The 27,189-nt window shown below is 49.0% G+C and overlaps 1 protein-coding gene across 3 annotated transcripts; it reads left to right on the top strand.

The window, feature by feature from the left end:
• On the top strand, positions 1–26,575 carry MARVELD2 (MARVEL domain containing 2). Of its 3 annotated transcripts, XM_076053097.1 has the most exons (8): positions 244–860; positions 4,289–4,400; positions 7,009–8,961; positions 13,526–13,576; positions 19,095–19,210; positions 21,841–22,012; positions 22,940–22,990; positions 23,996–26,575. In XM_076053097.1, exons 3-8 carry the CDS (start codon positions 7,696–7,698, stop codon positions 24,110–24,112), a joined length of 1,773 nt encoding a protein of 590 aa, XP_075909212.1. In that variant the 5' UTR covers positions 244–860; positions 4,289–4,400; positions 7,009–7,695; the 3' UTR covers positions 24,113–26,575. The 3 variants fall into 3 exon arrangements, with proteins under 3 accessions (XP_075909213.1, XP_075909212.1, XP_075909211.1); XM_076053098.1 differs by lacking the exons at positions 244–860; positions 4,289–4,400 and adding an exon at positions 1–237; XM_076053096.1 differs by lacking the exon at positions 4,289–4,400.
• Positions 26,576–27,189: the final 614 nt, after the last annotated feature.

Raw genomic sequence — 27,189 nt, 5'->3', positions numbered from 1 at the left:
TGGCGCTCGGGGAGAGATGTTGCTCGGGGCGTTCGGATGATGACCTCCCGGAATGTCACTCCCCTCCATCTCTCTCCGTGTCGACAGTCGCAATGACGTCACTCTGGAGCCGATAGATGGCGTCACCAGTAGCATCGGGACTTTGCTCACGCGCGTTGTAGGGACGACGTCAACATATGGCTTACACACAACCAGCGATGAGGTCACTCAGGTGGTGGGAGGGAAGACGTCACACAGGTGGGTTATGGAGGTGACGTCATCGCAGTCGTCCGCCATTCTTGGCCGGATGTGAGGCGCGGGAACGACGGCGGCGCGCCTGAAGAGATTTACAAGTTGTAGGGCAGCAGCAACAACCACCACTACAACCACCACTACTACTACCACTACTGCTACTACAACCCACCAACCACCACGAACTATCAACCACCACTACTACAACTACCAACCACCACTACTACAACTACCAACCACCACTACTACAACTACCAACCACCACTACTATAACTACCAACCACTACTAACTAACAACTACCAACCACCACCATCCACTACTACCAACCACTACTACTACTACCAACTACTACTACCAACCACCACCACTATTATCAACCACCACCAATACTACTAATAACCACTACTACTATCAGCCACAACCACCACCACTACGACTACTTCCATCCACCACAACAACCACCACACTACCAGCCACCACAACAACCACTACTTCCAGACACAACCACGACTACCAGTCACAACCAGCACTACTACAACTAGCAGCAGTAACAACAACCACCACCAGCAGCCGCTACCACCAATAGCAACCACCACCAACTCAATCGCCAGCAGCAGCAGCATCAGAGGTGAGGACACGGGGATCCCGCTACCTGTTGCCGTGTGAAGCGATATCGCGATTATCGCAACTCCACGTTAACTAACGCGGCAGCGCTCTTATTGTACTCATCACAACGCTACAGTCTTTTTTTTAATCGCTGCGGTAATGAAATCGCCCGCCTCGTCTCTACTCCGCTCTGTCTTAACGGTGCGTTTTGTGTCACACAAAGACAAATATCCCCCGTGTAGCCTTTTAACAGACCACACATGGCACTGGGTACTTAATTGAGGCCGAGTGGACCTAGGGGAGGCCCAGGACCGGTGGTGTTGGCGGCCTGGAGCGGGACTCGAACTCGTGTCGCCGGGTTCGTAACGCAGCGCATCACAGTGACAGACAAAGATCCCGCGTATAGCTCTAAAATAGACTGTCGGGGGCAAGTGCCGTTAGCGAGTTGCACCCTTTGAAGGCCGACACGGCACACGAGGGAGTGGGTGGCCAGCACCACGCGCCCGGCCGCCTTTGTCTCCCCAGTGGCGATGTTTCCTGCACCACCGCACCAGGTACTCAGCTAAGGCTGAGCCGATCTAGGGGGAGGCCAGAACCGGTTCAGATAATGCTCACCGGAGTTGATGTTCCACGTGAGCGAGAATCGAAGAGTCGGGTTCGCCGGGTTCGTAGCGGCAGCGCTCCGCCACCGCTCACCCGGAGTGACCGAGGCACTCACTGCACGAGTTCCACAGGGCGGACGCGAATGTTCATAGTTCATTTATTTGGTATAGCCCTGTGAGCCATTCGGCTCTTGAATCAGGTGCAACCGCAACAAATAAAAAAAAACATGAACAAGAAAACATCTTAAAGTGATTATGTGACTGTGCAAACAGAAAATCCAGGAAAAAAATATCAAAATATTCCTGAAATAGCACCGTACACCAACGCTGTGTGCAAAAATCCCAGTGGGATGCAAGTCAAATAACAACAACCACAAGACAACTAAGATTAAACCCATCAGTCTAACTCCGTACTACAATAAACAAAAACATGGCCAAAACAAAAAAAACTTTTCGAAATCAAAATAAAAGCCATAAATCCAATGTAACAGTGATCATAGGGACTGTGACCGAATTTTTAACAATAAACTACATAAATAAATTATAACACCAAAATCTAGAGCCATATTTTAGGCCACTGAATAGCAGTGGCAGCTAGGGTTGTACAACTCCTCTAGAGCAGTTTTGAGTGGAGATCTCATAGGTAGTGATTCAAGTTGCAGTTTATTGGCAATAGCATTCCAGACCCTGGGGGCATCAATAGCAAAGGCCCTTCCTCCAGTTTTTTGTACGGCAATAGGGAATGTGAAGCTGGTAAATGAGCGAAGACCTGAGGTCAAATTTGTTCTTTGAAACAGAATGTCAACACGGGGAAACGCTCCGCACGAAAGCGGCAGTGCGGCGGCTGAGCGGGACGCGAGACTCCCCTGGGGGGACGTTCTGGGAGTGTTTGGTGGGAAGCAAACGTGACATGGTGCGCCTCGAGAAACGTAAACATGTGTGTAGTGTTTTGTGTAGTGTAGTGGGTAGCGTAGTGTATAGTGTAGTATTAGTGTATAGTGTAGTGGGTAGCGTAGTGTATAGTGTAGGATTAGTGTATAGTGTAGTGGGTAGTGTAGTATTAGTGTATCATATAGTGTAGTATTAGTGTATCATATAGTGCAGTGGGTAGCGTCGTGTTTAATGTAGTGAGTAGAGTCGTGTATAGTGTAGTATTAGTGTATAGTGTAGTGGGTAGCGTCGTGTATAGTGTCGTGAGTAGCGTAGTGTATAGTAAAGAATTAGTGTATAGTGTAGTGTAGTGGGTAGTGTAGTGTATAGTAAAGTATTAGTGTAGTGTATATAAAGTATTAGTGTATAGTATCGTGGGTAGCGTAGTGTATAAATTTTGATTTAAAGCTTTCGTGACTGCAGGGATTCATATTCAAATTTTCTTGCTGTGGTTTTCACACCTGATGATGATTGCTTGTGTTGCAGTCGAAACGTCGTGAGAATTTTTATTTTATTTTATTGTTTCCCTTCTACGTGACTTTGCCGAAAGAACCAAGAATATAGCGTAGTGTATAGTAAAGAATTAGTGTATAGTGTAGTGGGTAGTGTAGTATTAGTGTATAGTAAAGTATCAGTGTATAGTGTAGTGGGTAGTGTAGTGGGTAGGGTAGTGTATATTGTAGTATTAGTGTAGAATGTAGTGGATGTATGTTGAACATATTTTGCACCGTACGTAGCCAACCTTGCTAATCAGAGGTGCGGGGGTAAGGAAAACACTTAACACAAAAAAGCAGTTGGAAATAAATTAGTTAAAATTTAGTATAGTAGTGCATAGTGTAGTGGGTAGCGTATGTTTAACTTCTATTGCACCGTATGTTGAACTTATATTGCACCGTATGTTGAACTTCTATTGCACCGTATGTTGAACTTCTATTGCACCGTATGTTGAACTTCTATTGCACCGTTCGTAGCCAACCGTGCCAGTCGGAGGTGCGGGGGAAAGAGAGTAAACTAAAGACAATAACAAGATGAATATTCTACCGATTCAGAGTTACTCTTCTTAAGCCGCATTTGAGCGGAGATGATGGAATGAATGACGCACCTTCTGACAGAATGTTGCCCCGGGTCAATTTGGACGGGAGATAAACTCGCGGACAATTTTGAAGCACACGTTTGTTGCGACGTCGTGATCCATCCACTTGTCCTTCGCACGAATGCAGAGGAGAGAATGGACGCGCAGTTTGCACGACAGACAGCCCACAGAGCGCGAAACGGCTCTGCAAACGGGACTGGTGGGTGAAAAATAAGTTAACACCTCAGTGGGCTTTGCCTGGTAGAATGGAGAGAGTTTCGTTGTATTCGTTTGTTTTTGGGTGAATTGTGTGCCCTTCCTGTACTCTGCACTACTGTTTGTTGTAACGTTCTTACCCCGTGCCGCTACTGGAGAGATCGCGGTGGCGAGATGTTAGCTGGCTCGCCCGGTATGTAGGAGCTTATTGGTTCGATCCCGACCCCTGCTGTATATTTGGAGTGTGCATGTTCTCCCCGTGGTTGCGTGAATTTGTATCCGCGTCCTCCGGGTTTTCCCTCCATATTTACAATCAGCGTCACGCGTATAGAGTGTTTGGCTGCTGCTAGAAATTTCCACATGATGATATCAGCCACTTTCTTGAGCTTTCATTTGTGATGGCCAGGTCACTTCTGCCAAAAGAGCGATGCAGCTCAGTGGGTCTTACTTGGAAACATAACTTTAAAAAATTATACTGTCACTGGGAAGTGGAGGAAGGAATGAGGGTAGTGAGGTGGTGGAACAGGCTGCTCCATGACAGGTGATGAAAAGCCACGTGACTGCACGCCTCGAGAATTTTAATCCGTCTTTGCCTTATGATTGTTAGTATAACACCACGATCTCGACCAGGGTCGCCTCAACCACGCCGCGTGCGCTCACATCGCTGACGGCATCGTCCCATCCCTTCCTCGTTATCCGTCACCTCTCAGCCCCTTCGCCGCCACCACCACCACCTCCCCTGGTATACGAACCACTTTGCGTCGCGCATAAAGAAGATGTACCGTACTGCAGAGTACAATATATGTTTTAGTGCGGTATTTTGGTGGGTTTTTATTTCATCGTGTAGTGTATATTATTGTACCCTGTATAATTTGTGTTTAAGTTTACTGCTGGTACACTAGTGTTCAGTGCAGTGATTTTAGTACTATGATGTACGTTGCGAGTACGTCTAGGGTGAAGATTGCACACATTAACAGACTGCTTCACCGTACCCTCCATTATCTTTGATTTGCTCTCGTGAACAAATTGCTTTCATTGGCGTCGTTTTGATATTCATCGTCGCACATTTCAGGAACACATTCCCAACGGAAACTAGGCAATTACTGTGCTCCTGTTAGCTTGTAGAGGGATGTTAGCTGGGTGGTGTACCACAACAGAGTGAGTGATGGTTGTAGAGGCGCATGTTATCTGAGTGGTGTAGCACAGCAGAGTGATGGCTTGTAGAAGGATAATGTCAAGGAGGAACCTACAGTTGACGACTTTATATTGTATGCTATGTCTAGTGTTCGGGGGAAGAACTACAAACTAATCACACAAAAGCAGTTGCAAAGAAGTGAGTTTTCAATCTAGGTGATTTAAAAGCACATAGATCCCAGTGGCTTCCTAATATCGAAAGGAAGAGCATTCCAGACGGTCGCAAGAGCACATCTGAAAGCGCGTGATGCGGTTAACACCGTTGCGAGGATGAACGGAGTGACGCTTTTTGTTTAATTGACGAGATCAGCAAGGTGTAGTGGTTCATTTGTAGCAAGCACTTGTTAACGATGAGTGGCATTTATTATGCTGCATGGGAGGAGGACCCTGGAGCAGCTGGAGAGGAAAATGTATTGTGTAAGGGGGCAATGCTTTATCCCAATACAGTTGTAAACGGACGGCTATTGGTCCTACTTGTTGTACTGCCTCTTGACGAGCCCATGGGAAGGACATTTCACAACACAATTATAATAATTTTCACATGTTAGAATGATTGCGCCAATACCAAATTAACCGATTGGCGTTTCACCAGTGCAGCATAACACACCGGTCCCTCTTAAAACAGTTCTAAAATCTAACTTTGGAACAGAAAATCAGTTTTATGAGTCTTTAATTGACCCTGTCACTAAATTTGACACGATTCGAAAGTTTATTTAGTCTTGATATTTGCAACAAAAAAGGGGTCAATATTGACCATTGATTTGGGTCCCGTTGAATCGAGGAACAACCGTCCGACCGAGTTTATGGCACGAGTCCAAATCTTTGGAACACAGAACCAGCCAATCGTCATCACAGCTGGGTGCTGCTATATGTCAACAGACTGAAGCTTCGTGTTCCGTCTTCAGACTGCCTCGACATCACAAGAAACTGATTTTGAGGCATCACCATCCCCGCAAGGATTTTCTGACCGGGGTTTGCAAATCGCAGGAAAAATAAATAATTAATGCACATTAAAATATATATACTGTGCACCACCGGTGTACTGACAATACGTTCAAATGTACAGAATTATTTATATTTTCTGCCCTCTCAAGGGCAAGCACTCATGAGTCACATGACCCTTCTCTCCATCTCTGCACTCATGCGGCGTTTGTTGTTGTTCCACCTCCTCTTGAGCCGTACGAGAGCCAGGGCATGGCCAACAGCCGGGTAACTTTCCATTGTGAGTGGGGGATGATGGTGCACGCATATGGTGATGTGATCTGGTGATTGTGGTGAGAGTCAGCCCAGTCAGTCAACCCATGGGGCCTGGGTCTGTCCCATAACATCCTGTCAGCGAGCCTTCCACACTTCAGATGGCCTCAAAGTGCACTTGGCATGGCACAAGCGCCATGGTAAGATCACTGCCAATTAATGGTAAACGGCGGCTGTCGTGGTGTGGTGATAATAAACTAAACTACAGTGGACTTGATTATCTGAGTGCGGCTTATCCAATTTGCAGATTAACCACGCTCCTGAGATTTTGACATAAATTAATAGCTCATGGATTTTACCTTAAGTCCACATTAATAAAAAAAAGTGATACATTGTTATTCTTGGAAATGTTTATTACAAGTCAAGTGCTTAAAACTAAAAAATATATTCCTTTGGTTAATCCAAAATCCATGCGATTGCCTCAACAGTACAGTAGTTGCATCTCTTTAAAAGTGGGTGGAGTTTGATGTTTATTGTCGTGGCTCTGCTGTCCACTTAGTGGGCCGAGTCTTCTGAGCGGGAGCAGGAAAGTGTTACTGCTGAGCACGCACATCGAACGGTCAATTCTTTCCTGCAAATTTTTGTTTTGTTCATTAACAAACTACATTTTCTTAACTTGAACATAATCTATACCTATATTAGTGATTTTTTGCATAGAGATCCGTGGAAAATGAATATTTTTAGATTATCCGTGATTTTGAATGATCTGCGGCCTGTCCTCCCCGTCATTAGCGCGAATAATCGAGAGAGTACTGCAGTTTTATCAGAACGCCTGCAGAAGTCGTAGGATCTGATTGTTATCCAGAACCCTTGATAAGTGGAGGCAGTGCTACCAGTGGTGGTGTGCGCAAGCAATCGCAAGGCTGCACCTTTTATCTTCCTGACCCCGACCCTCTACCCAGGTTCTGTGGGAGCTGCATCCCTGCTGCAGATGATGCCGCTTGGAGGAGCACGCTGCCATCAGTGAAAGCCGTCGGTCCCATGCCCTGAGACTCCTCAGACAGACGGGACGCAAACAGTACATAGGTGGTGACAGACACAGTTCAGTGGTGACAGACAACAGGGACACAAAGTGAAACGCGGGTACCGGCATATGAGTGGTGAAGTCAAGAGGACGAGGTTAGACACAGCAAAGACAAAGATCCCCCTTGCGTAACCCTAGCAGTCTGTCGAGGCAAGTGCTGTAGCGAGTAGCAGCACCTTTTTTAAGGCCGGCACAGTTGCACACGAGTGGGTGGGTGGCCAACACCACGCCCGGCTGCCTTTGTCTCCCAAGTGGTGACATTTACACACCGCACCAGGTACTCATTTGAGGCCGAGCCGACCTAAGGGAGGCCCAGGACCAGTTCGGATAATCGTCACTGGTGTTGGTGGCTGTGAGTGGGACCGAACTCAGGTTGCTGGGTTCGTAGCACCACAGCGTAGCACTAACCGTTGCACGACCGCTCCCCACACACACACACACACGTACAAAAACAAAGATCCTCCGTATAGTCTAAACAGACTGTAGGAGCAAGTGCTCTTCACGAGCACAAAATACGTACACACACACGTACACGCACACCCGGAATCCCCGCGCTACCGCAGCCATGCCATCCCGCGCCCCTCCCCCGGACACCGTGCGAAACAACCTCCGCACGGCACCGTCTCCCCCACCGTCTCCCCCGCGCGCCATCTCCGACTTCCGCTACTTGGATATCGCCACCAGCGCCGACCCTCTGCCTCCACCTCCACTGCCTCTGCAGCCGCCCGTGGGCGACGTCTTCAGCTGCTCCTCCGAGCCGGCGCCAGCGCCATCACTGCCCGACATCAAACCGGTGCACCGCTTCATCCCCGACTCGGTCAAAACGTTCTTCAGCCGGCGCGGTCGCTCGCAGGGCAATCGGGGTCACCACGATGACGATGCCGCCACTGACGATGGTTCGAGGTCGCTGGCGCCAGTGCTCGCTTCCTCCTCCGACTACTACCCCAGCAAACGTGTTGGCGGTGGCGGCGACATGGCCGACGACGACAGGTGGCGCGTCGGCGGTGCCAGCGGCGGCGGGGTCGACGGCGTCGGCATTGGCGGCGCCAGCAGCAGCAGCGGGAAGGCCTCTGGGTTCAGCTACGGCACCCGGCGGGAGAAAGAAGGGCTGCTGCCCGACGGCGCCCGCTACGACGGCATCTGGGAGGGGCCCTCGCTGTCCGCGATCCCCACGAGCACGTTCCAGACGTACAGCCAGCGCGAGGAGGAGTACCGCGTGCGCTACTCCTACATGAAGTCGTGGCCGGGCCTCCTGCGCCTGCTGGGGGCAGTTCAGCTGCTGCTGGGCGCCATTGTGTTCGCCTGCGTCTGCGCCTACATCTACAAGGACAATGAGTGGTACAACTTCTACGGCTACGGGCGCCCCTCGGGCTCGCTCGGCATCGCCGGCGGGGCGGGCTCCTACTACGGCAACTACAACTACGACGGCCCGAAGACGCCTTTCGTGCTGGTGGTGGCCGGCCTGGCCTGGCTGGTGACTGTCATCCTGCTGGGCGTGGGCATGACCATGTACTATCGGGCCGTCCTGCTCGACGCGGACTGGTGGCCGGTGACAGAGGCGGCAATCAACGGGGCGCTGTTCCTGCTGTACCTGTCGGCTGCAATTGTGTACGTGAACGACCTGAACCGGGGCGGGTTGTGCTCCTTCCAGTCGTACAACAACCCGTTGAGCGGGGTGTTCTGCAGGCAGGAGGGCGGACAGGTTGGGGCCACCATCTTCCTGTTCTGCAACACCATCGCCTACCTGGCGAGCACGGCCGTCGGGCTCAAGATGTGGCGACACGAGAACGCTCGCAAGAGGCGGGAGCGGGCGGGCGTGGAGGATTCGGAGGTGAGCATGTGTGTTTGTGTGTGTGAGGATCGCCGCCTTGCCGTGGTGGAGAAGCTTGTGTGTTCCTGAGATCCCAAGAGTGGTGCCGTCTGCAGCTTGGCCACTCATGTGGGCCTAATCTCCTGGCAGGGTCACCCATGGTGGTAAGATCAAGTGGGGAGGCTTCCAAACAAAGCATGTTCCAACAAAGACCTCAACGGCGGAGCAGGCAGAAGATGACGGCAAGTCTTGTGAAGGCGGAGGAAGGTTGCAGCAGAGAGAGGTCGCCAATTGTCGTAGCCTCCATGCCATTGGACCCCGATCCCTCTGTCAAGGACTGTGTGGTGGTGGCTGCCTGTGCATCGGTCTCCCTAAGTTAAGATGTCATGCGCAAGCATCCTCTTGAAAGGAAACAAACTCTTGCACATCCCAGATTTCAAGCCCTGTGGCGTTCAGCGAATGGTGGCGGGAGCAGGATAGCGATAGTCTGGCAGCTCCTAGCCACAAACTGGCAGTCCAGGTGGTGGGTGTTTAATTTGGTCGTCTTGCTCATGGACAGAGGCACATAGAGCTTTTCGGCAGCTGCACCCATTACTGAGCAGCCCTTTTTAGATCCGCTCTGCTCACCCGAATAGGGGAAGGAGCTGGAAAAGGTGCCCTAAAATAGCCTGCCTCATAACTCGCAACTAGTTTACCGCATCCAGTGGGATCACCTCTTTACGGTCAGAAACAAAGAAACATTTAATGTGGAGCCTGGAACGTGCGAACCCTAATGTACGTGCAACCAGTAGTCGACCTGATAGAAGAACTGCGATCATAGCAAGAGAACTGAGAAGATTTTGGATTGGCCTTGCTGCGCTCTCCGCAACCCAACCGGCAGATGAAGGGAAACTGAAGGAGGAGAAAGGCAGCTACACCTTCTTCTGGAAAGGTTCAACCAGCTGATGGGCCCAGGAAACCATGGAGTTGGTTTTGCCATTTAGAACCTCTATGAAATCCCTGTGGGCATCGATGAACGCCTCATGACCATCCGTCTGAAGCTTGCAAACTACCAAATGGCCACAGATGTGAGTGCCTATGCCCCAACCATGGACCCACATGAGGAGGTAAGGGAGACCTTCCATGCCAACTTGGACATAACTCTCAGGAAGACACGATCATTCTTGGGTATTTTAATACCAGGGTCAGCCAGGACCACAACGTTTGGAGAGGCACGTTTGGAAAGGAAGGTGTTGTCAATACCGACTCAAATGGAGTTTATCGAACCAAATGTGCGGAACGTGAACTCATCATCACCAACACACTCTTCTATCAGAAAAACGAATTCAAAACATCGTGGATGCATCCCCACTCCAAACTCTGGCATCTCATTGACTGTCATTGTTCGAGCCAATGATTGTTGTGATGTGAACAGCTCATCGACACAAAGTGAAGAACCTTTTGCACCTGCAGAATGACACAAACTGCAAGGCCAAAAGTGAGGCTCACGCCAGAAGCGAAGGCGGATGTCCAACGCCGGGTGAGGGAACTAAAAAAAAATGGTGGACAGGCAAAGAAGCCCTGGAGATCCAGCAGCTGGCAGTATACGGACCCAGTTACCACGGCCTAAACCCCCTTCGCTTAAAAGATAGACAAAAGCTGCTGAAGGATGATGTATCAATCAAATGCCTGGTGGAGAGAACACTGCTTTAGAACTCCTCAACTGAAGTACTGCCCGGTGAGATGGAGGTCATCGACCAAATCCCTTAGCGACTCATAAAGGAGGACATAGAAGAACCACCAAACATGTAGGAGGTACAAGATGCCATCGGGAAGATGATAAATAACAAGGCCGTTGGTCCTGATGGGATTTCAGCGGAAATCTTAAAGGAAGGCAGGTCAAAGCTCTTCCACCACCGACATACATGCCCCTGCTCTTGAAGATCTGGCACAAGTAGGAAATCCCACACAGAACTCGGGGATACCCACTGATTGTTACCATCTTTAATAAACTGCTTAAAAAAAAGTAAAAAAAACGGTTTTCTGAACAACTTCGTTGAACTCACGGTCGAGAAGTATGTTAATGATGTGGCGCCTGCTCCCACATCAACGCTTACTTTAATTAATTACTTCCGTAACTCGTTCACACGGAGCGTGCATGCCTGAGACACGTGGCACCTGCTTCTTTGGCGAGGCAATTCCAGAGTTGAGGGACCGCGGCGTTTTTCACCTACACAAATATAAATAATAAGGCGTCCATACAAAATGTTAATTGCTTTAAAGTAGTGAATTTATAGGTTAATTGATGCCGACATGTATTTCCACCGGATCTGAGTACGTGTGCAAAATTTGGATTTGATTGGACAACAGGAAATAGACTAAATTTTGATGACAAGATTTGACCACGACAAACATAAGAGTCAAGTTAAGTAAAACCGTTGAAAAAGGTGAACAGGGAATATTGTGTAAACTACAGAAGCATCTCCCTTCTGTCCACCACCGGGAAAATACTTCTACCCACATACTGGCAAACCCGACTCCTACCCCCTGTCTGAAGAAATCCTCCCAGAATCACAATGTGGCTATCACCCATCCAGAGGTGCAGCAGGTGTGATTTCCACTGTATGATAAACTGCAAGAGAAATTCCGATCTTTACAGACCTTACAAAAGCCTTTGAATCTTGTGAACCGTCATGCCCTCTGGCTAAGCCTGTCAAAAATCGGTTGCCCCCTGACAAATTCAATAGGGTACTGCGACTGCTGCGGGACATGTCGGCAACATTGCTCAGTAAGTGGTGCTCAAATGGAACTCTTCAAGGTGGAAACTGGAGTTGAACAGGGCTGCATCATTGCGCCCATCCTATTTGCAATCTTCATTGCTGCTATCTTCCAGCTCACAAGCCAAAATCTGCCTCTGAGTACAAATCCTAGACAGAACAGACAGCCGACTCTTCAATCTCAACAGATTCATGGCAAAGAGCAAAGTCTCTATCACTTCCATCAAGGCGCTCCAGTATTCAGATTGCAATGCCATCACTGCCCGCTCGGACGCAGACCTGCAGTGCATCCTGGATGCCTTCACAAAATCATATAAGCTCCTGGGTCTGGCACTAAACATAAATATATGCATATCCTAAGCACCACGTGGCAGGACAACACCGGCCCCAGGAATATATACCACCCTCGAAAATGTGGATCACGTTCCCTACCTTGTCAGCCTTCTCTCCTCCAAAGCCGACATCGATGCAAATATACACCACCGCCTGAGCTGTGTCAGTGGAGTCTTTGCCAGACTGAGGAAAACAGTATTTGAAGATCGTGATATCCAGGTCAATTCTAAACTTCTCGTCTAGAAAGCCGTAGTTCTTCCCACCCCACTGTATACATGGGCTGCAGAGGGCAGGGGCAACAACATAAGATGCTCACCACCAAGAAGGCCCAACTATCGTCCATCACCACCATCGTGTGACCCTTGCCCAGACTGCAGCAGAATCTGCGGCTGTTGGATCGGCCTCTTAAGCCATCTGAAGATCCACAAACAGGACCCACGGAAGACAATCCATACTCGAACCCAAGTGATTGCCGATGATGATGATGTGAGCTCATGTGAGTGTGCTTAAGTGCGGTACAGGTTATATTCTTAGTTCTTTCGGTAAAGTCACGTTGAAGGGAAACAACAAAATAATAAAATATATAAAACAATAAAAATTTTCACGACGTTTCGACCATAACACAAACGGTCGTCTTCAGGTGTGTTGGTTTGCATATTTTTTATAAATAAATAAATACACCGTTTAAAAATAAATAAATTTATGCAAACCAACACACCTGAAGACGACCGTTTGTGTTATGGTCGAAACGTCGTGAGAATTTTTTATTGTTTTATATATATTTTATTATTTTGTTGTTTCCCTTCAACGTGACTTTACCGAAAGAACTAAGAATATGAATTACTGCAGTCACGAAAGCTTTAAATCAAAATTTTGCGGTACAGGTTGTGTATGAGTGCGCGTGAGTATGGTACAGGTTGTGTGTGTGTATAGGCCTTTATACTTTGTGCTAGAGGCTTTGTGTGAGTGTGTAGGCTTTGGTACTTGGTGCTACAGGTCGTGAGTGTGGCACAAGTTGAGTGTGTGAGTGTGTTACAGGTTGTGTGTGTAGGCCTTGGTACTTGGTGGTACAGGCTGTGTTTGAGTATGGTACAGGTTGTGTTTGAATGTGAGTGGTACAGGCTGTGTGTGTGTAGGCCTTGGTACTTGGTGGTTAGAGGCTGTGCATTTAAGTGGGGCAGGCTATGTATGTGTGTGGGCCATGGTGGTGTGAGCACTACTGAATCCGGCGAACCAAGTTAGATTCCCAGTGACGATTATCTAATCCAGTATTGGGCCTCTCCTAGGTCGATTCAGCCTCAAAATTAGTACCTGGTGTGGTGTTTAAATATCGCCACTTGGAAGAGAAAGGCAGTCGGGCATGGTGCTGGCCAATCCACCTCCGCGTGTGCCGTGCTGGCATTCATAGGTTCTACTCGCTAACAACATTTGCCCCATCAGTCTAAAGGTTATATGGGGGATCCTGTGTTATGTGTCTCCCTTGCTGCCTTCCGCAGATGCACAGCTACGACGCTCGGCCAGACAATCGCAGCGACCGCATCAACAGGGTGAGTGGGCGTCAGTGACTCAACTTCCCCCCCCCCCCCCCCGGCGCTGCCAAAAACATTACCAAGCTGCAGCATGTACAAGATTCTTTAGCACGTGTTGTGACGGGTACTGCAAGATCCGACACCGTGTCCGTCCAGTGTCCGCTGCGCTATATTGACTTGTGGTTGCCGAACGAATACAATATGAGGTCGCGCTCATTGTACACAGTGTTTGCCACAAATTAACCACAATACCTTGCTGATCTCGGCAAGAAACATAAACCATCATTACGTGAACTCCAGTTATCCTCGCAGCGGTGGCTTTTGGCTAGCCATCGAATAAAGACGGTCACCGCATCACGATGCACTTGTGCGGCCGACTGGAGCGTTCTTTCTTCCGATATTAGAAAGCCACTGGAATTATGCACTTTCAAATCATCTACATTGACAAAGTAAGTTCTTTAAAACCACTTTTTGTGTTTAGTTTGTTGTCCTTTGCCCACACCTCACAGTTGGTTACGTACAGTGCTAAAGAAGTTAAATGTACGTATATACGTACATTGAAGGGGGTGTAGTAAACACCGGCACGGGATGGGGTGGGGGGAGGCAAAGGCGGCGGGGTGTGATGCTGACCACCCACCTCGTGCCTTGTGCCAAGCCTTCATAGGTGCTATCCGCTGCCAGCACTCCTCCCAATATTTTGCTATGGCTACACAGGTGATCTTTGTTGTCACAGGGCCATGACTTTGTCATTGGTCTTTATGTTGGTTGCCATGGGTGTATTCATGTGTGTGTCTATGTCCAGATCAGCTCAATAACAACGGTAGGAGGCTGCTAGATTTTTGTGCAGCCCATGGGATTGTAATTGCCAACACGCTGTTCCGGCATCGGCGCATCCACACAACATCATGGATGCATGCCGGGTCCAAGCAAGAACATCTGCTGGACTACATAGTGACGGACCAGCGGATGCGAGCCCATGTCCTTGACACCAGGACCTACCGTGGAGCTGATCTGCCCTCTGACCATCGACTAGTCATCTGTAAGATGCGCCTGCCATTCTTCCACTCCGGTGGTGGGTGTACACCCAGGACTCCATTCCAACCTAAAGTGGCCTGGTCTCAGTTATCGCATGAAAGTTGCAAGCGAGAATTTCATCATCGCTTGCGGCTGGGATTGGCATCGTCCCCGACTCCTCCCGATGTCGAGGGTAAATGGGCGAGGTTTAGGACTGTGACTCATGCAGCTGCAATGCCTGCTTTGGGTACGCGGTCCAGACCTCCTCAGAGACCCTGGCTGACAGAGGAGGTGTTCAGGATGGTTGAGAAAAAGCGACAGGCCCACTGTCATTGGCTACAGAATCCCACGTCAGAGAATGAGGAGGCTTACCGCAGCATTCGCTCGGAGGTTCGGGGAGCCGTGAGGCGCTGCAAGGATGGGTGGTGGTCGCGGGTAGCTGAGGAGATGGAGTCTGCCTCAGTGGCCCATGATCACATCTCTATTTAACTCCATCAAAAAAGTAACCTGCAGCGCCACACCTATTACCATCATTAGGGGAAAAAACAGTGATCCAATCTCCGACCCCCAGGAACAGGTTTGCAGATTTGCTGACCATTTCTGTGAGGTCCTGGGGGAGGGAAAATCCCTCAAGACAGGAAAAAATCGTGGCACAAAGTGAGGATGACCCTGCTGAGGCTGCGGTGCCTCAAATATTGGAAGAAGTCCCCCCTGTGAGTGGCTGGCTGAGGTGCCATCTGTTGAGGAAGTACTGAAGGCGATCCGGAGTCTGAGACCAGGAAAGGCAGCGGGCAGAGATGATCTCCCAAGCGAAATGCTGAGGGAGGGTGGTGTTTGTGCACAGACTGCCCTATATGACATCATAACAACAGTCTGGACCACTGGACGGGTTCCGCAGGATTGGAAGGTGGTCCCCCTTTTTAAGAAGGGGGACCGCACAGACTGTAACAACTACAGGGGCATTTCACACCTCAGTGTGCCGGGAAAGGTCCTGGCAAGGATTATTCAGCATCGCCTTGCCAGGCACGCTGAGGAGAGGCTTGCGGAGCCCCAATGCGGTTTCAGGAAAGGGCAGTCCTGCACAGATGCCATATTTTCTGTCCGTCTGCTACAGCAGAGGTGTAGGGAATTCTAACAAGACCTACATCTCTGCTTTATTGACCTGGTCAAGGCCTATGATACCATCAGTAGGCCTGGGCTCTGGGTTGTTCTTCGTGCTGACCCTTTGCTCACGATCATTAAGGACCTTCATGATGGTGAGCGGGCCCGGGTTAAACTACGTGGTCGGGAGTCAGAGCCATTCCTTGTACACCTTGGGGTGCGACAGGGATGTCCTCTGGCTCCCACATTATTTAACATCTATTTTGACCACGTAGTTCATAAAGCCTTCAATAGCTGTACCGGGGGAATCTCCATATGGTACAGATATAATGGGAGGCTGATCAATGCCCGGGTGCGGTCAAGGAATAGCTCCCTATTGCTCAACCACGTTTATGTATGCTGATGATTTGGTAATAGCTGCTCATTCAGAGGAGGAGTTGCAGACGCTGCTGCTGAGACTGGAGCGTGCCACTAAGAGGTTGGGCCTTACCATCAGCCCCACCAAAACTAAGCACCTGCCTGGGTATTTTGTACCATCGGACACTACACCCCCACAACTCCCAATCGGTGATGGGGTAGTTGTGGAGCGAGTGGGGAGTTTCCCATACCTGGGCAGTGTGCTTATGACCGGCTCCAGTTTAACAGCAGAGGTCTCACTCCGAATCAGTCGAGCGGCAATATCTTTTCATCGGTTGCATAACGCTGTGTGGAAGCTACCTGGTCTGTCGCTCCGCACTAAGCTTCAGGTCTTCTCGGCCACGGTCATTCCCTCCCTTCTCTACGCTTGCGAAACGTGGACCCCCCTAATGGAACATCTTCGCCGGTTAGAAACATTTAGGCTGGCCTGCCTACGATCCATCCTGGGTTTAACCAGACTGGATTGTGTGAGGAGCTCACAAATCCTTGAAAGATCTGGGTAAGGTCCCATCGGTAAGCTCCTCCGGCGGGCAAGGCTGCGATGGCTGGGTCATGTAGCCCGCATGCGCAGCCACCGCATGCCGAAACAGCTTTTGTTCGGCCGGATTGAGGGGGCTAAACGGGCGCGGCACGGGCTAGAGAAGAGATGGAGTGATGTGGTACAGGAGGACGTGGAGCTGAGTGGACTTGCCGATGACTGGTACCAGCGGTGTCAAGATCAGCCTCTGTGGAGGAGGCTCGTGAAGGACGCTATTGGGCAATTGGAGGCAGTCGCCCTCCAACAACAACGGAGGGCGGAGGAGCGACGCTCACAACAACGAGCAGAGCGCTGGGTGGTTAAAGCACAGCAGGTTGGCACAGTAGGGGGCACAGGTGGTGCATCAGCCAGTCATCTCAGTCATTCGACCCGTGGCACCTGGGTCTGCCCCGTGACCTCCAGCCATCGGGCGTTCGACACTTTACGTGGCCTCAGGGTGCACATAGCCTGGCACATGCGTCGTGGTGACGTCACCGCCACTTATTGGTGAATGGCGGTTGTTGTTGTCGTCTATGTCCATGTGTATGTTTGTACCTGTGTATGTCTACGTGTGTCTCTCCTTGGGTAGCTGTAGTGTAGTGATTGGCGCACTGTGTATGTGTGTCTGTGTGCGTGTATGCTTCTGTGTGTGTGCCCATCTGTGTGTGTATGGGAAGCGGTGGTGTAGCGGTTCACGCCCTGCGCTATGAACCCAGTGACCCGAGTTTGATTCCCGCTCACGGCCAACACCGGTGACGATTATCTGAACCGGTCCTTATGTCGACTCAGTCTAAAATGAGTACCTGATGGTACTCATCAGGTACCATCATAGGTGCTACTCGCTAACAGCACTTGCCCCGACAGTCTCTTAAAGGATATACGGGGGATCTTTGTGTATGGGGAGTGGTGGCGCGGTGGTTAGCGTGCTGTGCTATTGAACCCGGCGAACCGGGTTCGGTTCTCGCTGGAGGCCAACATCAGTGACGAACATCTGAACCGGTCCTGGGCCTCGCCTCGGTCGGCCCTGCCTTAATGAGTCCCTGTTGTTGTGGTGTAGAAAAACATCAGCATTGGGAAGACAAAGGTAGCGGGTCATGGTGCTGGCCACATGACCAACCCCCCTCGTGCGCCATGCCAGGCTGTCACGAAAAAAAAGTTTCCAGGACCTCACGGTTAGCAACACAATTCCCGACGAATCCATCAGGCTGTGCCATCCACAGCTTCTGGCCTCTGGCAGGGTCATCCGGGGTGGGCAGAGGGGTGAGTCGGTGTAGAGGGGCGAGGGGCTAAACTCCGTGATGTCACAGCCGCTTGCAGATGAGTTGTTGGCCCACCTTCAGGCAGACTTATTCCACTGGGGTTAGCCAACGTGCTAACCCCAATAACCTACTATAATCACCCAGAAATGTCTGTCCGTCCCGCGCGTGACGTCACTCCACATGAGGCCCACCCCCCTCATTAATATTCATGAGTGGGTGGATTTTTACACTAACGCAGAGCAAGGTTGAGTTTAATTCAATAATTTATTACGCAAAGTCGCTTCAAATATGACGTTTCTTTACATAAAGTGACGGTAAAAAATAAACATACGCAGCACAGTGCTACATCTGTGCATGACGTCACTGCAAAAGAGCCCCCCCCCTTAATTAATATTCATGTCCGCTTGGAAATTTACACTAACGCACAAGAAGGTCGCGCACTCCACATTCCGCACCCCTCCCCTCATTAATAATCATGACTCCACATGCCGCACCCCTCCACAATTACCATGAGGAGGTGATGTCACTCCACGTGTCGCATCCCTCCTCAATAACCATTTGCGGGTGACGTCACTCCACATGGGGCAACCCCCCTCTCATTAATAATCATGAGCTGAACAATTTTTTTATTGAATATTTAAGATTTACTGCAATATACACCCGTCCTTGGATGGGCAAAAAAGCTAGTTGTATTCTTATTTATGCAGCACTATAGATGGATAGCATTTATTTCTGTGAATTTATTTTAACTTATTTATTTTTTAACCATAAAAATAATTGTAATACATCCAAAGTTAATTCTACTGAAACTGCATGTATCGAAAATTGGTGTCATTTATGTAGGTATGTTGAACTTCTTTCACATTGTACGTAGCCAACCATGCTAATCGGAGGTGCGGGGGAAGGACAACAAACTAAACACAACAAGAAGCAGTTCTAAAGGAAATTGGTTTGTCAATCTAGATGATTTAAAATTGCATAGCTCCCATTAGCTTCTGAATATCGAAAGGCAGAGCGCTCCAGACGGCCATAGAAGTGCACCTGAAAGCGGCGCGCGATGCGGCGACCGTCTTTGTTCGAAGGCCGAGCCAAAAGCCACTGCTGCAGCGATGATGACCGTGCAGGCAAATTCCATGGACTGCTCGACCTAGAGGGATCCCAGATGATGATGCTGGTGACGATGATGTGATGTACTGGGGGAAATGCTTTGGTCTGTGCGCTTGCACAGGGTGGGGCTGTGGAGTTGGACCACAGCCCAGCTCCCAAACGGAGGCCTGAGATCCGGAATGGTCACATCCCATCGGGGCACATCCCCAAGCCTCTGGTGGTGCCGGACTACGTCGCGTGAGTTTCTCCTGTTTGCTGCTGCCGCCAACCCTCGATAGCACTCGGCGATTGCGATGACATGCACGATGAACACACGGTGACATGCACTCACGCATGGGTTGATGTTGAGATTAATTTGTTAATCTGTTAATCTCAACACCGTTTAACTGGTTAATAAAAACACCAGTTAGTGCTGAACTAGTTACTAATTTGCACGTTTTGTTTATGTGACAAACCTTACCAATTGGCTGTGTCGGGTGGTGGTGGGTTTAACAACATTTATATTTACACGATATAACCCAAAAAAACTTAATGGATAATTTCCATCCGTTTAATGCCATCTGGATGTGGGGGAATAGAGCGGTCCCCCCCTTTGCACAAAGCGCCGGTTTTCTCCAAGTACTCCGGTTTGCTCTTCCCACGTGCACAATAATAAACGCAACTTGTCAATAATTGGTTGAAAAGATCTTATCCATAATACAGGATTTTTTTGGGGGGTTAGAATGCGTAAATATAAATGTGTGTCGTTTATCCTGCCACCACCACCCAACACAGCCAATTAGTAAGGTTTGTCACCTAAACAAAACGTGCCAATTAGTTACCCACAACAACATTTACAATTACAGTAGACTCGATTATCCGCATGTGGTTTATCCGATTTGCGGATTAACCAGTTATTCATTGTTATTCTTGGAAATTTGTATTAAAAGTCACGTGCTTAAACAGAAAAAATATATTGTTCCGGTTAACCCGAAATCCAAGCGATCGTCTTTACAGTACAGTGGTTGCATATTTTTACAACAGTGGGTGGAGTTTGATTGATGTTGATTGGCATGGCTCGGCTGTCCACTTAATGGGCCGAGTCTTCTGCGCCAAAGCAGGAAAGTGTTATCACTGAGCAACTCAATTTTCTTAATTTAAACATAATATATTCGTGGTTTTTGGCATAGAGATCCACAGAAAACGGATATTTATGGATTATATGCGATTTTGAATTAATCGAGAGGACTGTATATATGTGTGTTGGTTTCCTTTTAAGGCGGGTTTAACGACACACATATATTTACGTGCTCTAACCCAAAAAAAAACCTCTTGTGAATAATCTCCATCCGTCTATTTACAACTGTACGTGGGGGATAGAGCATTGCCCCCTCACGCAAGGTGTTAGTTTCCGCCGGGTGCTCCGGTGTCGTCCTCCCGTGGGGTTATAATAAACACCATTCATCAGTAATTTAAAATAATTATTCATGACAATCAAAATATGTACTTATACTGGAGGAATCCGATGATCTATAAATCTCTTTCTCACAGATGTCCAATACGGGCACGGGGTCACATCTTGAAATAAAAATCCAATGCAGTGGCAGGACCCCTCCTGGTCGAGAGTTCTCGGACTCAGTGTGGCTCTCCTGGATAAATAAGTACATTATCATATTATTCAGTTATCCCGAGATTTACGATACCAGCGCCACGGTGGCTAAAATATATTAACTACCTCGCCTGGTACACAGGGGGTTGTGGGTTTGATCCCGACTTTGACGCCTGCGTTATATTTTAAGTTTGCGTGTCCCTCTCTCTCTCCCCGTGGTCATGTTGATTTTTTTCTGGGCCCTCTGGTTTTTCCCCTCCACATTTAGAATCAACGTCACTCGTTGAGAGTATTTGACAGCTATAAATTTCCAAGTGATGATGGTAATGATAAGCCACTTCATTGAATTATAATTTGTGATGGCCAGGTCACTTCTGAAAAAGAGCTACATAGCTCAGTGGGGCCCTACCTGGTAAAATAAAACTATTGCTAATTGCAATAGTTTTTAAGAAGGGCAGACAATTGTTGTCATCATATCTACCCCTCTATTTAAGGAACAAAACAGCAGGACTTATCCATAAATCTGGCTGTCGCCTGATGAAGCTAGTTGTAATTACTGGCGAATGTCATTCAAATTGTAAACGTTGTGGCTTGCCTCTCGGGTGGCGGCGAGTTTAAGGACATATATTTACGCGATCAAACCCAAAAAATCTGTGTTATGTAAAATAAAAACTAGTTTTAGTTTATGCAAGGGGTGCGTTCTTCAAACAACGTGGGTGAAACGAATCTTCGTATATCCGCTTCTACCATTAATTGAAAACTAAAACATTTGGGATGCGTTTCGGACAGTGATTCCAACTCTACTCCTAACCTAAAACTATAATACACACATCACCATGCAAAAATAATTATAAAGAGCATAAAATGTAAAAATATTTATTGATAATGAATAAAATAATGAACCTTTTAAGGGGGAACTCACCAAAAGATCTGCTGATACAGTGACGCTGTCACGGTTCGCAATCAGAATCTTTATTTGGATTGGCGGAGGAATTTGATGAGCTTTGAAGCGATTTGTCACAGATGTCCAGTAGCGGACGGATGACGCAGCTTCCCCAGTGGATTATCGTTTGATGACCTCGCGGCTCATGCCGTGTGACATGTCGTTGCGGAAATTCGATTTCGGAAATCGGAAAGTGTCCATGATTTTCCCTTTGCGCTCACGCGAAATTAACGTAAAGCAAACGTTCGTTTGTGAACCGAGCGTTTGTTCGTGAACCGAGGAGAACCCCCTTGTGTGTTATAACCGATCGCGATTGTCGTGACCGGCTGTGCTCAGGAAGTACCCTCCAATCGGCTCTGACGAGGAGCGCGACCGCTACAAGGCGGTGTTCACCGACCAGTACGCCGAGTACCGGGAGCTGAGCGCCGAGCTGCATGCCGTGGCGCGCCGCTTCACCCAGCTGGAGGGGCTCATCAAGCGGCTGCCCACGGAGTCGCACAGCCAGCAGGTGGAGCGGAAGGGCGCACAGGGAGGCCCACAGGGAGGCCCATAGAGAGGCCCACAGGGAGGCCCACAGAGAGGCCCACAGAGAGGCCCACAGAGAGGCCCACAGAGAGGCCCACAGAGAGGCCCACAGAGAGGCCCACAGAGAGGCCCACAGAGAGGCGCAAAGACTCGCACATAGACCCACAAAGAAAACTACAAACCCAAGGAGAGACTCACACAGAGACCTACAGACACATACAGACTCACACGGAGACATACAGACTCACACGGAGACCCACAGACTCGCAGAGAGGATCACAGACTCGCACTTAGGACTCAATAGACTCACACAGAGAGAGTCATACTCATACAGGGAGACCAACAGATTCACAGAGAGAGGGTCATAGACTCATCCAGAGAGGCTTAGAGACTCGTATAGAGACTCCGATTCACACAGACCCACAGTCTCACACAGAGGTTTACAGACTCGTACAGAGAGGTTCAGACTAACGTAGAAAGACTCGCAATGACACGCTCATAGACTCGCACAGAGACACGCAGGCTCGCATAGAGACACATCGACTCGCATAGACCCACGGGCTATAGAGGATGGTGAGATGGCCGTGTAGTCTGTTGAGGGGGATGAGAAGGTGGTGAGCTCTAGAGGAGGAGGGTGAGGAGGCGTTTAGCTGTAGAGGAGGGGGGGGTGAGGAGGTGGTGACCTACAAAGGAGGAGGGTTAGGAGTTGGTGAGCTGTAGAGGAGGTGGTGGTGAGCTGTAGAGGAGAGAGGTGAGGAGGTGGTGGTGGTGAGCTGTAGAGGAGGGGGGTGAGGAGGGTGAGGCGGTGGTGAGCTGTAGAAGAGGGGGGATAATGAGGTGTTGGTGAGCTGTAGAGGAGGGTAAGGAGGTGGTGAGCTGTCTGCTGACCCTGCCTGTGACGTCCCTATAGGAGATGGAGCGAGTGGCGAACGTATTCCAGGAGTACGAGAAGAAAAAGAATGTAAGTGCACGCACTGTATGCACTGGACGCACTGTACCTCTCTTGACACTACGTCCTGTACGGACGCTTGCAACAAATTATCTGCTGTGCCACACCCACAATGGGGCGCCGCGGTGCCGAGGAGATGTTAACTACCTCGCCTGGTATGCAGGAGGTCGTGGGTTCATTCCTGACCCTGACGATGCCTGCTGTATATTTGGCGTTTGCGGTGTCTCTCTCCGAGTGGTCATGTGGATTTTTCTCCAGATTCTCCGGTTTTTCGTTCCACATTTAGAATGAACGCTGTTGATTCTGTCACTTGTCGCCAGATCGCTTCTGAAAAAGAGATAATGGCTTAATAGCTCAGTGGGCTTTACCTGTTAAATCAAATAGTTTAGTTTTTATATGGGTCTCGATGAGCATGGGGCGTCTATGAGTCTCTGTGGGTTTCTGTGGGTCTCTATGGTTCTATATGAGTCTCTGGATCTCTGTGGGTCTCTATGGATCTCTGAGTCTTTGAGTATGGTTCCGTATGAGTCTATAGGTGGTTTCTGAGTCTGTAGAAACTTGCATTTCGATTATTTGCTGCTGATATAGATTTCCACTTAAGCCAATTTGTAAGGCTATCATTTGTGATAGTTGGGTTGCTTCTGAAAAAGAGCTATATAGCTCAGTGGGGCTTTACCTGGTAAAGTAAAATACAAAATAGTTTTAGTTTTCACTGCATTGCACCACACCGAGGTGAGTGGTGCAATATCGGTGTTCCGCAAGGTTTGGTTCTGGGTCCCTGAGTAGTCTATACAGGCAGTCCTCCCATAGCGCTCGGCATGCGTTCTTGGTAAATGGAGCGCTGTACGCAACAGCGCTATAGGAGGCCACTATAACACGCTTCCAATGGAGATGCGTTACTGACAGCACTATTATTTCCCGATGAGCGATATATATATGAGGGCTTAATCCAGATTCACATATAACAATCCAATGAGGTGGTGTCATTCACGTGTCGCTTGGGTCCTTCTCCCGCAGGACCCAGCGTTCCTGGAGAAGAAGGAGCGGTGCGAGTACCTCAAGGCCAAGCTGGCCCACATCAAGCAGCGCATCCAGGAGTACGACAAGGTCATGACCTGGAGGGACGACCTCTGATGGGGAGTCGCGAGGCTCCGGGACCCAGCTTGGCACCGGCGTAGCGAGTAGCCGACACGGTCATGTACAGTGACACACTGGAAACAGCACGCACATGCACTGGATGCAGCACACACACAGCCAACCCAACCAGTAAAACCAATACAACCTACATAGCCACGTACCGCAATACCCAACCAGCCAACACAACCAGTATAGTTAATATAACCTAGTGCGCACGGATTGCGTAGCCGCGCTCACAGTTAACGCAGCACACAGGCAATGTTACTCAACTGGCAACAAATTGCACCGCGCACACACACACAGAGTACACTCGGTAGACAGCAACATGGCGGCACATGCAGAGCTGCAGAGAGACCAGCAGATGGCAGTGCTGCGCAGGGATTGCAATGGCTCAAGAGCGTCACTTAAAAGTTTCATAGAGCACAGGTTAACTCCGGTTTCCCTCTCACAAGGCAACAACCGAGCTCGTTACGATTAATGGATTGACAGACTAATTCTCAATGCTTGGCGGCGAATGCATCGAATTACGAGTTGGCTAATCTATTCTTGACGATGCCGCAGGTAGCTTTAGCGGTTGAACGAGAGGAGAGGTGGAGGAGGGGGGGGGGCGCCTGTTGGAAGGGACTCGGCGGAGTGCGTGAACCCAGGGTGGCACGGTGAAAGTGATGAAATGAATGGGGCAGGGTCGAGTGTATTTTTTTTCCCAAAAGTATTGTATTAACAAGATGATTCCTGTTCACACAGACGATTGTGGAGTGTTTTTTTTGGGAAAAACTGGAAGTCGCGAATGAAAAGCAATGCGGCCAATCTTTGCCCTCTTGAGAAAAGGTTGGTGCCCCCCCCCACTCCCCCTAGAGATGCACGTAGCACAGGACGCACAATAGGGGACAAGCGGCTGGGGGAAAAGCACGCAGAGTGAGGTGCACGGTGGCTGCTGTTTGAGAGACGACGGGGAGAATGGGTGGACCGTTGAGAGAGGGTGGTGTGGCAGGGCAGGGCGGGGAATGGCAGTGTAAATAACATCAACAACAACAAAAGTAGCACAGCAAACGTTCCGGTTAATAAAATATGCCGGGTCTCTGAGAGCTGCACTCACGGTTCGCCAAAGTTTTCCAAGCACATACAAACTTTCAAGAGAGAATCTTAAGCCTACATATTTGTTAAACTGTGATATAAGAAATGATACACTGTTTTCGCATCAGGTACTCAGCAGGTAGTTGTACAGAGCATTCTAAGTTGATTGTAAAGAAAGCAGTGGGGCAGCTTAGAGTAAAGTAGTACTGTACTGTACATACAGACTGGCAGGGTCCTGAAGCTCCCGTTGGCAACAAGGACGGATCTACGAGAAGCGCACGGCAAGATGCCGGATGGCTGCCGGAATTTTTTTTCCAGATGCGGCGAAGGAAGATTTGTCTTGCCGTTTCTGTGGGAACCGATGCCGGTTAATAGAAACATTCCAGATAGTAAAAGTGCCGGATAAACAGAAGCTTTTGCGATAATAATAATACCCTTGTTATCTCGGCAAACCTCACCCAGTCTCAAGATTGCTATGCGGGGAAGGATGCTGCTGCCGCTGCGTCAGGATGTTCGGCATGTGAATTCCATTGGCGTTTGAGAGGTTGGCTTCGAGTGGGAGTAATACGTGGAGAAATTTCCCTGAGAAATTCGCGGACGAATTCCCTGGATAAATTCCTGAAGAAATACAGGGAGAAATTCCTGAAGAAATACCAGGATAAATTTCCGTGGGTGCTGGTGCTTTCCCGGGCGAGGCTACTGTGCGTGTGATCGAGAATCTGTGTGGTGTTTTATATATATAGCTGAAGACTTTTTTTTAACATAAACACGTTATTAGCCTCAATTCTTGCACATGTTACGCGGGGTGGTGGCGGAAGGGGTGAGTACGTACACCACTTTGCGTTGCTTTGTGTCTGCTGTAGCCCTTGCTGGGTGTACGATGATGGGTCGGGACGCTGCACTTGAGCGTTGGTGGAGTGGCTCACCATAGCCACGAGTCGGAGCCAGCGGTCCCTGGCATCTCTGGAAATGCCGTTTCAATCCCACTTTCCCGCGCTGCCAATTGATGGACGGGACATGTTTGATTCACAATCGCGCGTACGTTGCGCTGGGGTTCAACCCGAACAGCCGGGGCCACTCGAGGCGCTGCCATCCGCTGCTGCGTTGTTACCACCAACACGGCAACAGCAACTCTTGAAGTGTGACAATTCATGTTGTCAGGTCGAGTTCAGGGGGGAGCGAATCATTCCAATTCCAGTGACTTGCATATCTTACTTCTTAAGCACTACATTCCATAATGTACCATCAGGAAGAGCAGGTGGTGATGGGTGGGACACGTGCAGGATGGACGACTGTACTGATGACGCAGTCTGTAGGCACTGCGGGACGGATTTCTTCGTCGAATGTTTGGTAATTTCTTAAATAAAGAGAACTACAAGACCCCCACCGCATGTGGAGATGAGTGATTTTAACCCTGCGCACATCATTAACAGGTTGGGTGGTCGAACTCTGGCTCTCAACCGGGCATTATGCGGATCACTGAAGGTTACCATTAGGTGATTTATAAATGTGTGAAATTATATTGTACGTGAGAGTCATTGGTGAATAATCACGTATGATGAATCTGCCAATGTAAAAATAACAGTTTAAATCAATATGGTAACCTAGATCGATATCAAAGGACCTTTCTAAACTCAATGATCGTAAACAATTTTGGTTTCCACGAGTAACCGGCGAGCGTGAACAAATTACTTCACGCATGCAGAGCGCCTGTTATTTAGCTAGTTAGGATACTTAATAAAATGGACAGGTGTTTAAAATATTGACGTTCATTAATATATTTATTTCTCAGAACCGTGTTGGGTCAGGCAAGGAGGTACAGTACTCGGTTGAAACAAAATTCAACAAGGGGGTTACACAGCCATAAAAGTTTGAGAGTTGCTCTCGTGAACTGGAAGAGCAGAAGAATGCATTTACTGTGAAGAAGGGCCATTACCTGAAATGTCACCTGTTACATATTCATTTTAAGGCCACCGTGGTGTTGACACGGAGGGTTAGCA

Source organism: Petromyzon marinus, chromosome 59 (genome assembly GCF_048934315.1).
Source record: "Petromyzon marinus isolate PM22_M1 ecotype Great Lakes invasive population chromosome 59, UKy_Petmar_22M1.pri1.0, whole genome shotgun sequence".
NCBI lineage: Eukaryota > Metazoa > Chordata > Hyperoartia > Petromyzontiformes > Petromyzontidae > Petromyzon > Petromyzon marinus.
This window is presented reverse-complemented; position numbering and strand designations above follow the sequence as displayed.